This window comes from Pundamilia nyererei, unplaced genomic scaffold (assembly GCF_000239375.1).
Source record: "Pundamilia nyererei isolate P.nyererei 1_Seehausen unplaced genomic scaffold, PunNye1.0 scaffold00091, whole genome shotgun sequence".
NCBI lineage: Eukaryota > Metazoa > Chordata > Actinopteri > Cichliformes > Cichlidae > Pundamilia > Pundamilia nyererei.
In genome coordinates, this window is record NW_005187492.1 from 681,854 (window position 1) to 699,154 (window position 17,301).

The 17,301-nt window shown below is 40.1% G+C and overlaps 1 protein-coding gene across 3 annotated transcripts in view; it reads left to right on the plus strand.

The window, feature by feature from the left end:
• Positions 1-3,525: 3,525 nt before the first annotated feature.
• Positions 3,526-17,301, plus strand: part of igsf9ba (immunoglobulin superfamily, member 9Ba) — a 74,344-nt gene continuing 60,568 nt past the window's right edge. For all 3 annotated transcript variants that reach the window (XM_005739320.1, XM_005739321.1, XM_005739323.1), the window contains exon 1: positions 3,526-3,801. In XM_005739320.1, coding sequence (XP_005739377.1) covers positions 3,738-3,801 — 64 coding nt within the window. In that variant the 5' untranslated portion in view covers positions 3,526-3,737. The remainder of the gene's footprint in view (positions 3,802-17,301) is intronic.

The window sequence follows — 17,301 nt, forward strand, 5'->3', positions numbered from 1 at the left end:
GCAGCAGAACATCTGCTCAGCAGTCGACGTCCTTGACATCTTGCTTGGTGCAAGCAGGTTAGCGAGCTGCAGCCTGACTGACTGATGCTGGATGGGGCCCTCAGTGTACACACCCATATGTCTCTGTCACTAAAGCATCCGAGTCTGTGGGAGCATTTGAGCCTATGCATATTGCACTGGATTTTAAACACACTACAATAAAGGAACAGAGCCAGGATTTGCTGTGGGTTTTGTTTGAAAATTGTGGATTAAGGACACTATAACTGTATTCTTTTCCAGTTTTTAGAGTAATCTTGTGGAGGACATGGAAAAAAAAACTTGTCTGCTCACAGTGGCGACAGATTGAGATGATCCCACCGGATGTTCACCCTAAAAATAAGCAAGTGTACAGGACTTGGTGGTAGTGGAGTGATATAATCTTTTATTCAAGCACAAAAAAAACCACACGTAATAAGCCTCCCTTACATGTGGAAATCCAGCAGATGCAACATGCAGCAACGTGACCTTGAATGATCAAAATCAGAAATGCTGCACCAAAATTGTACTGATACACTTTAAAGCATTCTGCAGCAAGGATGTGGTGAAACCGAAATCTGATTAATGATGCCTTCATTAAAAGAAATTACTGTTTTCCACAAAAAAAATCCCTGAAATTATTTTCCAGACAGCACGACTGGTTCGCACTATATTTAAAAATATAGACTTTTTTATGTTCCCTTGCTCCATTTGGTAATAACTATCCTCAGCCTCCTCGATTGGAGCTGTAAAACTAATAGAAGTGGTGTTACATAAGAGATTATCCTAACTCTTATCTTTTCTTTGCCATTCGTTATAGAAAATCAAGTTCTCCATAGAAATTACAACAACAACAAAAAAGGCTCTCCTGTGGTCTTTTGAAGCAAATGTCATGTTTGTCCCCGTGGAAACAGGCTCATCAAAGGCTCGGGATATTCAAGGTATAGGCCTATAATGTGTCCTGGTGTTGTGTCAGCACTTCTGTAACTTTAGGTGAGGGTTGGAGAGGGAAGGGGGGTCTGGCGGTAATATGACCTTGTTTTGCCATGCAGCAGCCACAGCACAACGCTGCACAACTCCACCGGCAGCAATTGTGAGAATCTGACGGATGCTCCACCTTCCAAATGGCTCGAGCTGCATTGCTAACACTTCTTCCGTGCAGCTCTCTCTGCGGAGTTTAAATGTAGGGGCATGACTAAACAAGAGCTTCCTGCCACACTGCTATTGATAATTAGGACTCATAATTTATGACTCACAACTTGCATTGTATATGCCATTGAGCCTGCTGCTGAGTAAAGCCTTCCTTCCAGCAGCAGCAGCAGCAGCATTCAGGCTGTTCTCTTACTGGCACAACATGAGCTCAGGGAGGCTTTCTTTAGCATCCTGCACTGGGTCTCACACCTATAAGAGCTGCACCGAAACATGTATGCAGCATGCTACAGCTTGCTGTGAGGGAGGAGCAGATGCTACCTCTACCTCATATTTGCACGAAGTTTGATTCATTTGAACACTTTTTAGAGGCTTGGTACTGCAAAGCTCTGTGGAATTTCACAATAAAGGTATATTCAATACAAATTATTATTTTACTTACTTCCTGTCTTATAAATCCTTAACCCCTGATCTTGTGTGAGCCCATCTGAAGGCTGGAAGCAAGTAACATAGAGCGGGTGAAAGAAAAAGAATCTGAATGGGGGTAAATGCTTGCTTACAGCATAACAATAAGTGGAAGGTTTCATAAGATTATCTGAATCACGGCAAGCGACATGGTGGAGCAGTGGTTAGCACAGTTACCTCACAGCAAGAAGGTCCTGCATGGGTTCAAATCCACCCTCTGGCTGGGGCCTTTCTATTTGGAGTTTGCATATTGCACAGGTTCTCTCCTTCAGTCTATAGAGATGAAGGTAGTGGGGTTAGGTTAACTAGTAATTTGAAGTTGCCAATAGATGTGATGTGAGTGCAAATGGTTTTCTGCCTCCATGTGTTAGCCCTGCAACAGACGGGTGACCTGTCCAAGGCGTACCCTGCCTCTCGCCCTGTTGCAGCTGCGATGGGCTCCGGGCTCCAGCCACACTACCACCCTGAAGAGGATGCGTGGATCACAGCTTTGGTCTTGAAAGTAACCACACCTGAACCTGACACCTTTATGAGAATTTAAGGTGACATTAGTGCATCACCACCATCACCAAATCAAAGAATGGGCAATTATCCTTTGTTTGAATATTCCATCAAAATGTCCCACATCTGAGATAAAGTGCAACTCATCTCGAAGATGAGTTAGAGACTGTGTTCTGTATGATACTTCAGTATGCCTGTCCCTTTTAAATGCTATTGCATTTAACACATATGCCCGAGTTTATGTGGAGGAGGCTTAATGCTTGAGGTTTAATCCCAGTAAAACCTGAGCCCTATAGTGGATTTCAAATGTGTGCTAAAATATTCAAATGCGTTATGACAATATCATTTCACTGCATGGTTTCCAGACAAAAAAAAGGGGGGGGGGGTGTCTTTGATCTTTTTTTTTGGTCACATTTGTAGATTTTTCTTTGATTTCACGCAGGAGCAAAAAAAGAAAAAAAAGGAGGGAGGGGTGAGACAGACAGACAAGACAGACAGAAATGTCGAGGCAAAAATGAGACAAATTCGGCTGCAAGACTTTGCTAAAATGATAGATCACCCACATGTTTATCTTCAGTAACAAGGCAGCAGCGGCGGCGGCGGCGGCAGGAGCGTGTAAGGAGTGTAGTTTGTGCGCGATCTGAGCTGATGTGGAGCAGCCAGAGACGCACAGGCGTTCTGAATCCTCTGTGGTCATGCATGTAGAAAAACAGAGGGGGTGAATCTGAGGCACCCTTATCAGTGGCAACCATGTGTACGCAGTGGGCAGCATGATGGAGCTGCATCCTCACGCTCGCGGCCATCGAGGAAAAAATAGTGGAAAACGCTCTCGCATGTGTCGCCACACCCAGCAAATAAAGCCAGACACGGCACAGTAGCGAAACCCCCCAAAACCCTAAAAAAACGAGTGTTTTAAACCGGCAACAGCGACATGACAGCTACCGACGGCTGTGGAGGAGCCACAGATGAGTCACACAGCTCCACCAGCGTCCCCCATTTTCATTACACACACAGTCAACCTGCAACCTATGTAGCGGGATTGGGGGGGGGGAGGTTGCCAGTATTGATATGAGGAATAATGCAAAAGGCAAGTGGGTGGATGAATGGATGGCGTGCGGTGATGGTGCACGTGGGGACACTTTAGGAGAGGTGTTCAAAGATGTGGACACGGGCTCTCTTGTCAATGCGCATGATACTGCGGTTCCACTACTACGGCACGCTCCAACTCACCTTGAATCGGCGCACGGCCGATTCTCCTGTCATTCGGGTGCGGGGCGTAAGGAGAACCAATACACGCCCCAAAGACTCAATCAGCAGCCAATCCAGTGACAGGAGAGGCGGACCTGTGGCTGCATTCTCACACTTGGTTTCACTATGCGCTCGTAAAACGGCTCCGTCTACTACAAACGGTGCAGGTGCTCTGTCTCTTCGGGAGAGGATGCGGATGGAAGGACGGGGGAGGGAAGGGATGAAGGGAAACGCCACGAGGAAAGAAAATAGGATATGAAAAGGGGCTTGTGCTAAGAGACCGCGAGGTGCAAGGTCGAATATGAGAGATTGGTTGAACGGGGCACTTTGCGTGGTAATAGCTGGTCGGCAATAGTACTATGATTTGGTATGTGGCCACTCTGATAGCAAGTGTATTCAGCACCAGAGGAACGGCCGCTCAAGGTGAGTTGAAGTGCAATATATCTTGTGCCGCACATAGCTTTTGATTTCTGCTGTCTTCGCGTGCTCTTGGTGCTGCTTGTTCTGATCGCAAGAGATTTTTTTTTGCCTCCCCCCCCCTCCCTCCCTCCTTCTTCTTCTGTATGTTAGGTCATATGAACTGTGGGGCAATTTGATTCTAACAAATGGCTGCATATCTCATATGTCACGTGAAAGTTTAGCCCTGGTTAAAGGCTGTCAGGAAAACAAAAATTGCCTTGAAAACGGCCTGGCTCATTTACATGGTTACCTGAAATGAGATAGCCTAATTCTGATAACACATCCATGTGTCCACGATGACTGATCACGGCAAAGATAGCTCTATTAATGTGGCTGGTGGGTTTGGCCCGTGTATGTGAAATATGTGAGGCTCATTTGGGTGATAAAGCAGCGAGCAGATTGGAAGATAACGGCCCTGCTGCTGCTGCTGAGGGGAAATGTGTGCATTGTAGGCTATCATAGCAAGCAGTCCCATTTGAGTTCTCCAGAGAGGGGTGTGACCGTCTCAGCCCTCAAGATGGAAAAGTAACTAAATAATGCATCACGTGTCAGATAAAATGCACTCTTGGATTTGATAGAGCCCGCTGCAGCATGCATGGGATTCGTATGCTGAATTTCACATTGCACATGGATGGAGGGAGGGAGGGAGGGGGGTCACGGTGCTGTATGTGATGCACTAAGCACCCAGGCTGCAAGACTCGCCTGTGCTGATCTAAGAGCTTCGTAAACTAGTCATTCCTGCAGTTACAACCTGCACAATCTCCCTTTTGTTCATATTTATTTATTTATTTTTACCAGCACTCTGTATTGACCCATGTACTTACTTAACCTTGCTTTTCCACTTGTGTCCAGAGGAGGGAGACATCTGCCAAGTTGTCCCCTAGTACTTATCCCAATGACCCCCACATACCCAGTCAAAACTGGTCTGCTCACAGGTCTGACTCCTCCTGTGATGTCAGCCAAGGCCAAGATAAGCCCAATATGAAATCTTGAGCAAATGTAGTGAAACGAGTTTGATTTAGGAAGAGAAACCGCTCAGATGGTTTTTTTTAAACACTCATCATCTGCCTTACATAGATGGGGATCTTAATCATATCGATTCAAAGGTGTTGTCTGATATAGTCACTGCACAGAAGGTGATTTAAGCCTCACAGGCTGCATGAGAGAATCACAAATCACGACATAGGCTATTAGTGACTACAAATGAGAGGCGGTCTACTTCAAATATTACAGGGACCCTAAATATACCATCTGATTGTAGCCTGCTACCACGAAAAATCACTGACAAAGCATGAAAACACCAACTGTGCCTTTTCTTGACTGTTCGTGAACTACAGCGCACACTGACCTGTGCTCAGAGTTTAAGGATTTCTGGCAATAAATGAAGTGTTTTGATGTAATTTTTGGTTAATAGAGAACAAGAAACGACGTGTTAAGTATAGGTACAGTTGAAAATAGTTGAAAATGTAGCATACTGCTAAAACATTAACATCAGTATTTACTCTGGCAGCTAATTATTTGGAAGAACATTACTACTTTCATGTGTGTCCATTAATTGAGAATCTACACCCTGCCGCTATTTAGCCTAGCTTAGCATATGCACTGTAGGCAAGGTGAAACAACTACCCTGCTATTAAAATGTTATATTTTTCATAAAGTTTGATGGATTTGCCACTGCAGATTATGTCATTTATTCTTGATCATTGCTTCCATGTATGGAGGCTTCAGGTCCAATTTTTATATTCCAATGGACAAAACAAATGGCCAGAAACTTACTTGCTCCAAAGAAAGAGAATCAAAGTTGGATCTCAGATGAGCTGAGACTTGGCTCATTTTCCATGGCTGGGTTTTTGTTGTATGTGCACTTTGCTCAGTGTTAGGGATTAATAAATGACCGTGAGCCTGCAGCAAAATGATGACATGTTTCAAACTTAAATTCATGATGTCTGGTGACTTGTCTCAGAAATAGTTGCACATATATATTTTATTGCATAAATGGAGAATGTTTTGTGTAATGAGATATAATTATTATTCTTTCGTATACTATCAAATTTATATAATTAATTATTTTAAGCTACATTCAGTTGTTTTTCAGGTTATTTAATGGGGAAAAATATTCTTTTTTTAAACTTATTAATATACATTGACTGTGGGATTGTGTCTTCCAAAAATAAATTAAATTCTCATAAACCTAGACTTAATCAATTAAAAATGCATAGGAGCAGGCATTGGTTTGATGTAGTGGCTGTGATCCCCCGCCTTCTTGAATATACTGGTTGAGATAGTTTGATTACATTCTCACATTGTATGAGAATTCATTCACTAAGTGTCCAAGTCCAACGATGTTAAATCCACTTTAATGAATGTTGTAACAGAGGCTAACAGAGGCTAAGAGCAGCAAACAGAGGCTAACGGAGGCTAACAGCAGCTAATACCACAAAAGCAGCAGCACTAACTGACAGAAAAGTTCTCAGCCTCAGCACCTCAGTATGACTGTCATTTGAGAGAAGTGAGCTTCACTGACTCATCAACTCGTATTGGACTCCTTTTAAGTTTTACAGCCTCCTCCACCAGAAATGGTTGTAGACACATATTGACAGGGTAAACAGCAGACTCACAGCCTACACTCACTATAGATGAATGGTGACCAGAGTTTTTTGTCCTACAGTGGCTACTGTAGCTAGGATTGTGCACCTAAATTGGAAGGGATAAAAACATATAGAGGTAAGATTTTACACAATGTAACTTTCAGATGAGATTGTATGTTAATATTTGATAATGTATTAAAATAAATCACATTTAGATATTTGGATAAACGCTACAAGATAAGAATTTTAGGAAAGAAAGTTCTAATTGAACACATACAGGATAGACATACAGGATAGCCTCAGAAAGAAAATCTAAATATAATATACTGATACACCTGCAGTGACAATAAAACTGATTTTTGGACTAGAATTGTCTTAAAACACTAAGTTGTGTTAATGGTACAACAGGGTTTTGCACAGGCTTTACGCCTCCTTTATAGGGACTTAAAGTGCATTTTGAGATGTAGACGAGGCATCATCTGCAAACGTGTTTGCTGTAATACACTGTGAGGCATGCACAGAGCTTATAAAATTACAATGAGTAGTTTAGAAACCCTTCTGAATAGGTTCTGATCCTTCATGGGTTGATAAGTCTTAAACAGTTCTTGGCAAAAATTTGGATTTCCATCTGAAAGAGACGTGATTCCTGGAGTGTGACCAGGACTCTCGAGTAAAGCAGCACTGAGTTATAAGAAAGTAGTCCCGTAATTCGTTAATTGAGTCTACTGCTTTCATTTAGGTAAGGATTACTTTGTATTGTCATTTTCAAGAGTTGTAAAACCACTCCTCAAAGTATTCTGCAGGAGGTCTCTTCCTGTTAAAAGGGAACTTTTTCCTTTCCACTGTTACCAAGTGTATATTCATAGGTGGTTGTTTGATTGTTGGGCTTTTCTCTGTATTGTTGTAGGGTCTTTACCTTACAATATAAAGGACCTTGAGACAACTCTTGTGATTTTTGCACTATGTGAATAAAACAAAAAAAATCAAGAAGACTCAAGAAGAATCAAGAATCATTGAATGGAATTATTGTAAAGTGTAGGAAAGTTTCTGATAAGACTTCAAACTCATTAAATTATCATGCAAACTAATATTTTATGATCTATCTTATTTGATCATCTAACGGCTATCTCAAAAAGTAGCATATTAGTGAACCACTATAGTGGTAGGTAATCATCACTTTGTAGTCATTCTTGTTTTTTAATTAGTAGCTCCCCTCAAGTCCTCATTAACCTGCACCATTAACTGAGCCACACACAACGGTAACTACTCATTTGTTACTGATTATTTCCAACATTTGTTACTCTTTTTCTTTTGCCCCAAGTAGCGACGCACCACAGGAAGAAGGTGTTTAGTAGGATTTAAGGACTGTTACTTGTTGTTTCTGTGTCTCCAAAAGCAAACGGAGACATTATTTATAGTTAAGCTTCAGCATAAGATAAGATAAGATAAGATAAGATAAGATAAGATAAGATAAGATAAGATAAGATAACCTTTATTAGTCCCACACGTGGGAAATTTGTTTTGTCACAGCAGGAGTGGACAGTGCAAAAGTTATGAGGCAAAAATTAGAATACAATAAGAATAAATACAGTACACAACTGTACAGAATAGAATAAAATAAAATACTATATACAGTAGAATAAAATAAAATAAATATACAATAAGATAAAAATAGAATACAAATACAAATACTATATACAACATCCTCTTTATAACCTCTTCACCAAATGTAATCAACAGTTTCAACATATTTTTCTGATTCGGTGAACAATCAGTCACAGGAACTAGACATTTCTTATTTTTTATTTTTGCCAAGTGTCCATTGGGGAGACGGCATATGGTGAGGGACAGCTGAGGTTAGCTCAGCAAAGTCAACAGTGACTTGGCAACCAATGAAGGTGAAGCGTGAGGGACACTGACGGCAATACAGAAGTAATTAATTGTCATTGGCCATTGTTGGGAAGTGGTACACTTGAAGGACTATTTTCAGAGTCACTGATGGCTTACTGATCTCCTCCCTGGTCCTCTGCTGGGACTCTCTGTTTTTTAAGAGTTTGTCGAGCTGGCTTTTGGCCAGATGGTATTCATCTGTATTTGTCTTCTTGTGAACCACCTCCTTGATGTTTCACTGGATCCGGAACTCCCTCATGAGCCATGGCTTGGCATGCTTGCTCTTAAATGAGCTGGATATACAGATGCAGATGGGATTTATGAAGGTGTCAGAAATGTCACTCACATATCTGAGGGCTCCCCGAAGCACCGAGGCACCGTCTGAAAACCCTCCTACTGCGTCTGTGGGTCCTGATTCAGATTGTCGTTCAGATAAATGGGTCTGCCTTCGGTTTTTGTCTGGATGCTAGAACTGTCTGGGACATTAAGTGAGGCTGCAGTTCGTGATATGGTTGAAATACTGTTTTGACAGCAGAGTTTTAATTTGTCTGACATCCACTGTGGCTTCTGTCTTTAAACTTCCACTACAGTTGGGTTTAATGATGTTTTATGTGTTGACTGAATAGGAACTGTGATTTTTCTATAAGATCTAATCTTTGTGAACAGCAGTCAAAAATTAGGTTTAGGTAAGCAAGGCTAATCTGGTGATAGTTTCACAATTTATTTAAAATGACTAAAAACACAACAAATAAAGAGTTAAATTTGGTTTAGATTTAATTTATGGTTTAATGTGATTAGAGATTTAATATGATCCATGTTTGATTTTTTTCTTCACTTTTAATTGAGAATTAAAACTGTTTTTACTTAATGAATGTGACAAACACCTGCACACACACATGCAAAATCAGATAATGACTGTTGAATTGTTTTTTTCTGGTTTTGATTTGTTGAAACCTGATTTTGATATTTTATGCATCCAATTTCCATGATTGTCTGACTTCTGTGTCAGACAATCTGCACTTAATGAGCACACAGTTCACTGGGGGAAAACAAGCTGGAATAACCAAAATTACTTTAGGGACTGGGTGCCAGTGCATCTGCATTAGAGCTCTTTGGCGTTGACACCATGGCCTCACTGGACCCAAAAGCCAATTTAATTAAAGATTTCAGATTTTCTTTGTTGTCAGTAGTTTGGATTCGATAGTCTTTACTATCCTCCAGGGAAAATATAGTTTGGAAACTGCACTTAGCCAAGAGGCCAATAATTCACATCACAAAATGAGTTAAGAACATAAATAAATACATATGTATACAGTCTGGACTCACAGCAGTTCATAATATAGTCATGACCTTCTATCTATTGATTCGTGCTGGAGGACATGAATTTTCCATTTTTTCTTTGTGCCCCTGAACATGACTTTTGAAATGTACTGATTAAAAGGGAGCAAAAAAATCCAGCTACTTAGGGTGGAACGGGGTGGAGGAGAAATAAGTCATCTTGACTTTCATACCAGAGGCCCAAATGCAACTCATACATGTCACAGCTTCAGTTTTGTTTTTTAAATGCATTATAAATTTCAATTAAGTTAGTTTATTAGAAACTACTGAGTTAGATTTACAAAATTATCATGATGTAGGTTAAAATACTGGCTGCCGTGTCTTTTTTCCTGGTTGCCACAGTGACAACTTCCTGCTTTCTCTACAAAAAACGCCATGTTTTTGACATGAAATACATTTCCTATTTAAATGCTTTGCTTACAAATTCATACTCATAACAGCTCGTGTGCATGAACACAAAAAATTGGATTGATTTTTTGTGACTGTTTCACAAACTGTCACGTGACCCGGCTGATATATCACATGTACATCATAATAAAAACATGCAGCAAACTTCTTTCAGACACACAAAACATAAACAGATTTCGCTAACATTTGTTGTGTGTAGTTATTTATTTAATAGTTTACACTCTCTCAGTGACTCTGATCAGATCAGCTGCTCCTGTGTTTGTGGCCCTCCAAACACATATGTGGCCAACGGGGAAGTTGTAGTGGGCAAACTATGAAACATCAACACTCATAACGTGGTTAAAGGTTTTTTTCTCCCATCACTTCTTTTTAGGTTTTCATTATATTTGTTGATACTATGAGCCCAACAGTTTAGTTTCTCAGAATAAGAAGCTTTCCATTATTTAATCGCCTGACTGAATTAAGTTGATTGGTAATAGAGACAGTAGCTTCTGGCCCACACAAACTGGCTAGTTCAAGTCATGTGAAGTCCTTGATTTTTCTTTCCTCTTGTCAAGTTGAGCATAAAGTTATAAGTACATAAACCTTTTTTCAGTTTTGGGTTCTCAGTTAAGAATTAAGAAGCATTGATTAATCACTTATTATTCATTTCATATCAGTTTAAACTTGAAATATTTGTCCAGTGTGACTTTGCTTTATATGTCTGCCAAACAGTTCTGCAGTGATCCCCTCCTGATTCTGTCCAACCAATCGTTTTTCTGCAGACATACTGTACAAACTCTTTCTCTCACTCTCTCAGTTTTTCTCTGCGCCTTACGTTGTCGCTCGCTGTCGTGAGAGTAAAGCTTAGTAAGCTTAGGAGAGGGGCCGTGCTCAAGCTGTGGATGGCAGACTTTCAGTACTGGGCATGTGCCAGCTCTTTCTGCTGATGCCCCCTCCCTTCTCTACTCCTCCTTCAGCCAGTCCAGTCCCAGCGGAGTCTCCAAACAAAGCCTGCAGCATTCTGGGAAAGCCAGTTTTTCAGAATATGTGGTTCTCGTTGGATGGACTGACACCTGCAGCCTTTAGATCCTCATCTCTCTCGAAGCATGTAGCAGTTCACTGCTTGCAGTGATAAGAGTAATATAATGTGCCTCAGTATGTCAGGTTTAGTGATATGTACAAGTTGTCAAGTCAGCATTTCTTCACATGTGGCTAAAAAGTAAATAAAATGTGAATTTAATTAAAAAGGCAGTCGATCAAAAAATGTACTTAAAGATTAATCAGGGATTTAAACTGAGAGGAAATGAACAATAAGTGGGTCACTAATTCAGTTAGGTGTGGGTGATACAGCTTCAAAATTCTATCATGATATTTCAAGCAAACTTGTGATAGCGCTATTTCTGACAATATAGAAAAAATACTGAACAGTGTTTCACTGATGCGTGCATCTTACAGACAGAAGCATTTATTAGTGTAAGGAAATGCATTTTCCATTAGTCAAACGGAAGCAAATGGTAATATAACGTGTTTCAGAAGTGTTTTTCCTTCACAGTACCTTAGTTACTTTGGTTTAACGGTAACTAAAGTAACAACATTGTAAGTCTTCAGGAGCTGGGGATGGGAATTGATAAGAATGTAAACCGGCACAAAAAAGCGAATGTTTCTGCTTTCGAAACGTGAACAGGTAGAGAGGGAGGCTGCAGCCCGACTGCTCATCTGCTTGTTACCTGTTGAAGTTAAGGGTCTGGTTGTTTGGGTCGGCATTCACTCAGCTTTCACTCTGGGTTCTTAGCTAGCTTAGCGTTAGCATTTTTTCACCAGATATCCTCTCAAGGATTTGCTTTCACCTTTAGTGGGCATATTTTATTTTTTGCATATTTTGCAAAGTTTTGTGCTTTTTTGGAGGTTGTTGACAAAGCTTTGTTTTTAGATACTAAATCATGATCCTAGGCTGACATGCTGCTCTCGCTCTTAGACATGCTTTGGCTGGTTCGGTTCGATACTTTGGTGTCACGGTTCGCTATTTTTTCAATACAAAAAAATGTTCATGCCTTTTTAATTTGTAATTTATTAAAATTATAAATATATATTTTAACTCAAAAGTACAGTTTTTAAATTTAACGTTGCTGAAACAACAAAATAATAAAAAAAAAAAATCTATCTGATCGAGAAATCACTCATCTTTGGAAAAGAGAGTTTATTACAGAGAAATGGCTCTTTCCAAAATAAAAGCTATACTATCCGCTTCTTCTGGGGTATATTCTCAGCAGCATATTAAACATATCAGGTCCCCATAAGGAGAATCATGTGCTAACAGCTGTCTAAATGACTCGGGTAAAGTTTGTAGCATGCGTGCTTGTTGTTTTTGTCTGCTTTCACTTGTCTTTGCACTAGGATGATGTCGGGGTAAATGTGCAGTCATATTCGTTGTGTTCCCACTAGTGCTGTCAGCGTTAATCTCGTTAAAATGACATCAACGCCATAACGTGGCAAATCTCCGTTAACGAGTTACCACGGATCGCCCCGTGCGTGGGGCTGGACGGCATCAACACGTTAACAAGCAAACTGCGCTAACGCACTAGTTCCCACCAATTGAGCATTGCGTGGCACATCCGACACACTGTTTTGCTTTTGTCCATGACGCGCTTACCATCAGGATAGATAGAAGATAGTTCCAAACGCCAGATCTGAATGAGGGTGGGGGAGGTTAAATTTCGGGTAGCACTGAGGCAGTTGCCATGTTGCAATGAGCTTAGCTTCTGTCTTGCTAGCTTGCGCTGCGCTCAGTGGATCTGAACTCAACAGTGCAGCCTAGGCGGAGTAGTCGAGCATTTGCATACAATGGATAACAGAAAGCCCGGTTTATTTTATCCATATTTCATATATTTTACATGCAAATGCTCCTATTCTGTTACTGATCTGATGACTTATGATGAAGAAATCCTCAAACTATTAGCAATAAAATGTATGAGTTAATTTCTTATTCACTTCTAGTTTTGCTTTTTAGAAATGAACTTTTTTTTTTGGAAAACCTATGTTATATTTGAAAATATAAAATTAAAATGTTTTGCACTGTTTATTATGTTTGATGAGGTAAGTAATTGGTTGATTAACAGTTTAAATGTTAATTGTTGTTTGTTGAAGCCTTTAACAGTGAAACAACCAGTGAGAGAACTTGAGGTCTGTTGCTTTTCCACAAAGATCTCTGATGATGTCTTTATTTTAGAATCAAAGGAAAAAACATTGGGGTTTTTGTTGAACAATACAAATAATGAGGAAACTGGATACACTGTGGTGTTCGTATATTGATATGAAAAGTCTCAGGAATTGATGCTTTTCCTGTTTCAGAAAGTACAGGCAAATACTATGTTAAAATATATGTTAACCTTGGATTGGGCATGACTTAGAAGGTTGTTGTCATTTATTCATGAGGACTTTTTGGACTGAGTTCAGTGACTGATAAAAAAAAGAACCATATTCTGATCAGAATCAGCCGTATATGTTCGAGTAGCAGGCGCTGAATGCGAAGACAAGTCCCTGACCATGTTAGCTTTCGGTGTTGGGAGTTGTAGATAAAGATCCAGACAGACTGGGCTGGACTGAGCAGATAACACCAAGGCGCTTCATTAAAGGAGGCAGAGCGAAGTCCTCTTCATGAACATGGTCAGTTACTTGATTATACACAGTGAACTACATATAACAGAAATCAGTTTTCATTGTTTCCTTTAGTTGAGGTCAAATTAGGTTTAATTTATTTGATTAGGTCTTACAATACTGAACCCTTAAAGTCCCCACTGAAGAAGTATCCCAGCTGCAGGCTGACCTGTTTGTTTCTCTGACAGACTTTGTTCAACAGTCTCTATAGTCACTCTTCAGTAGTTCAGGCATCATTTTACAGATAATCTATATGCCATATACAGTCAGTGAGAATCCTATTAGCAGCATTTGTCCGATCAATTCTGAACCAACGCAGCGGCTCTCCCATAAATTCTGCATCTACAAAAGCTTCTTCATTTTCAGGTTTTGTTGACATTATCAGAAAGGTGATAACTCTACTTTATGCTGAGGGTGCTAGTAGAGCTGTGGTGGTGGACGACACTGCGTTATATCAACATATCTTGTCCATCTGATGTAACATAAATAGGATTGCACAGATACGGTAAAGGAGTATGAGACAGAACAGAACGCCGCTTGTAAAGCGCTTCATTATTTAGGGTGGATTGCAAAAAAAGGGGGCATTTTGGGCAGTCAGTGTTTTCTTACTGAGCAGGACATACCTGATATAGTAGATGCATCTCTTAACTCTTGCTGGATACTCAAACATGCTGTCATAATCTAAAGTGCTGTCACTGAAAGTCTCTGTTTTTACTGCCTGTGTTTTATTGATTGCATTCTTGTGTTTATATGGTTGTGGTTTCCTTTTATCATTCATGTTTCTGTCTCTTTGTGTCTAAGCTTACATGCTTTTGCAACTTAACTTGGTACTACAGCTAAAAATGAGCTTGTATGGTTGAATCTGGCATATTTGCACGATGAACTTCATGTTAATGAATGTGCAGGTTCCTTTATAAATAACTTACCATATTTGCTTTTTGAATGTTTATTATATAGATTAGTGCATAATATTGAGCAGATCCCAGTGGTAGCACCACCATGGACTTCTGGGAGTGGGGCGTCTTGGCACTGGGATGTTGGCAGTGGATCCTTTGGGTTCTGTGGGTTGCACAGTGGGGTCTCTATGGATCCTGCAGATGTTCAGTCAGATTGTGTTTTTGTGCTAATCAAGCCCTGTAGCTACATCCACTGCCCTGTTTGGGGAGGCTGTTGCCATCAGGGAGTGCTTTAACAATGAGGGTTGTGCTGGTCTGCTAGGTTAGATCAGCAGTAAAGTAGTCCCCATATAAATAGCAAACTAAAGTCTCACAGTAGAACATTGCATTGTGAAGAGGTGATCAGTGGCATTCACTTTGGCTGTCGATAGGTGGAAATCTGTGGCTAACTGGTGTGCATTTTAACAAAACAAATACTGTTTTCTTATTGTTATCAAATGAGATTTGACAAATTGTATGTGTTAATATGTATGAAAAGGACTGAAACACAGTTTAACTGTAGTTTACGGAACAAAGTAAGGCAGGAACACAACTGCAGATACTGAATGATGATAACACAACAGTTCCTATCCTTCTAGGTCATTTACAAGACATACTCCTCCTAAGAGTTAGTCACATGTCTTACATCTTAAATGTGTGTATTCAGGAGAAACATTCACATGCATATGCATATGTCCAGCGATAGATGTGGATTCCACACTTACATCGTGCTGAACTGCAGCTTGAGTGTGACAGTCAGTGAAAGAGGAAGCAAGCTTGTGAGAGAGGGAGCGAGTGAATGAGAGGATAGGACGATGTGTGCAGTTGATGTACGAGCAGCTCGTATGGAATATAGAAGCTGTGTGTCGTGGTTACATATGGTTTACTGATGCAGTCTTGTGCGCAGCTTTAATTAGACAAGCCATGTGAACTCTCTAATATGTGTTATTAGCTGCAGTGTTTTTTTTAAAAACATTTATAAATCATCTAAAAATTGCTGTGAGAGACTTTAAAAATGACTGAATGGTTTCTCTGGCTTACAGCTACTGCCAGAGATCCCCTATAATGTGCAGCTCTGCCAGAGCAGCGCCCAGTGATGTTGGTTTGCCCTTTGTGCCTTTGGCAAGCCAAGCTCATTTCACACATCCATCTTCTTTCTCCTCTTGCTGCACGTTCAGGTGTCAGCACATCTATCGCATCCCTGACTGAGCATTGCTTGTCAGTGGAAGGGAACCTAGACATTAAAGAGGACTAAATAATGAAGAGATCTATATCAGATTGTTCCTGTACCGAAGAACACAGAGTAGACACAAGGTGCAGCTTTAATTTATGTGCCTTTTTAGATTGCACAAAAACAAAAAAACAAGCAGGAACTTAAAAAGCTCACAGATATTTAACTGACAGAGACGTTTTTATTCCCATCTGAGGTGGAAAAGTTGGTAGAAGAAAGGAAGAAATTCAAAATTCTGTTTTAGATGTTTTATGCAGTGGAGTTTATTAGCAGGATGGTATACAGTAAACAGAGTATGAATCTTTGAAATTAAATGATCAAAGGCTTAAGAGAGTACAGCACATAGGAAAGCATGGAGACATGATGTGGTAAAAATGGCATCCAAGCCATCTTAACATTTTAATCTGTGTCCTTTCAACAAAATATAATGTTAAATTTTGAAATAAGCAGTCCACCACTACCATGTCAGTTTTTTAAACGATAATCTTTATTTCTTAATTATGGTATCAAATTGTTTATTGAGTGGCATTACTTCTACTACATTTCTGGCATCAGGACATCCCTACACTTCACTGAAGAACCAAAGTGCGTAGAACAATGTGGAAACTACAGGTTCGTCTAAATCCAGGATTTTCTGTGTGCAGTTCTTGGGGTTCCACAATCACTTGAAATGTAATCACAATGAGTCGCAATAGCTTGACACAATTAAATGAAACTGATTGAGTGATACTGAAAATGCGTGCTCTGCTGACAGAACGCAAAGCAAGCGTTCCATAAATCACTGCCTGACAACATGTCTGTATGTGCCAATCACAGCTGGTCCCTGCACCCCTCAGCTTGAAGTCGAGTCTGGAGAGACACCAACATGTTAAAAGACAACTACACCAAACAATTCAAATTTCTGGCACCGTGGAAGGTTAAGAGTTTGTCCTTCGAAGCGGATTATCATTCGTTATTAGGAACTGCTTTGGATTTAGTGAAAGTGATATTAACCACGAACAAATCATATCCAAGCAACACAGCTGACTTATTCAGCCGCTTGCAGAGAGACTATAAACTAATCTGTACTCAATGTTTGAAGGCCAAAAAAAGTGCAGTGGTTGCTAGCATGAATCATCCAACATCGACTCAGATTTCAATGAAAATGAACCTGTACATTGTGTCAGTGTCCCCATCCAACCCATAAAGACAGACTAAAATCACCAACAGAATCGCCAGGAGATACAGTTAACAAAAAAGACTTCAGGAAAGTAGTCAACAACAAAAGATATGTTATTGCTTTGCACAGTTATTTTTTCAGAGTGGTCAAAACTATATAAAACTATATAACACCAAGATGGTAACACAATACACAGAAACTTGGATTTTGAAACATAAAACAGCAAACCTTGGCACACAATAGAAATGAGTTTTTTTTGCTAAATTTGCACCACTTATA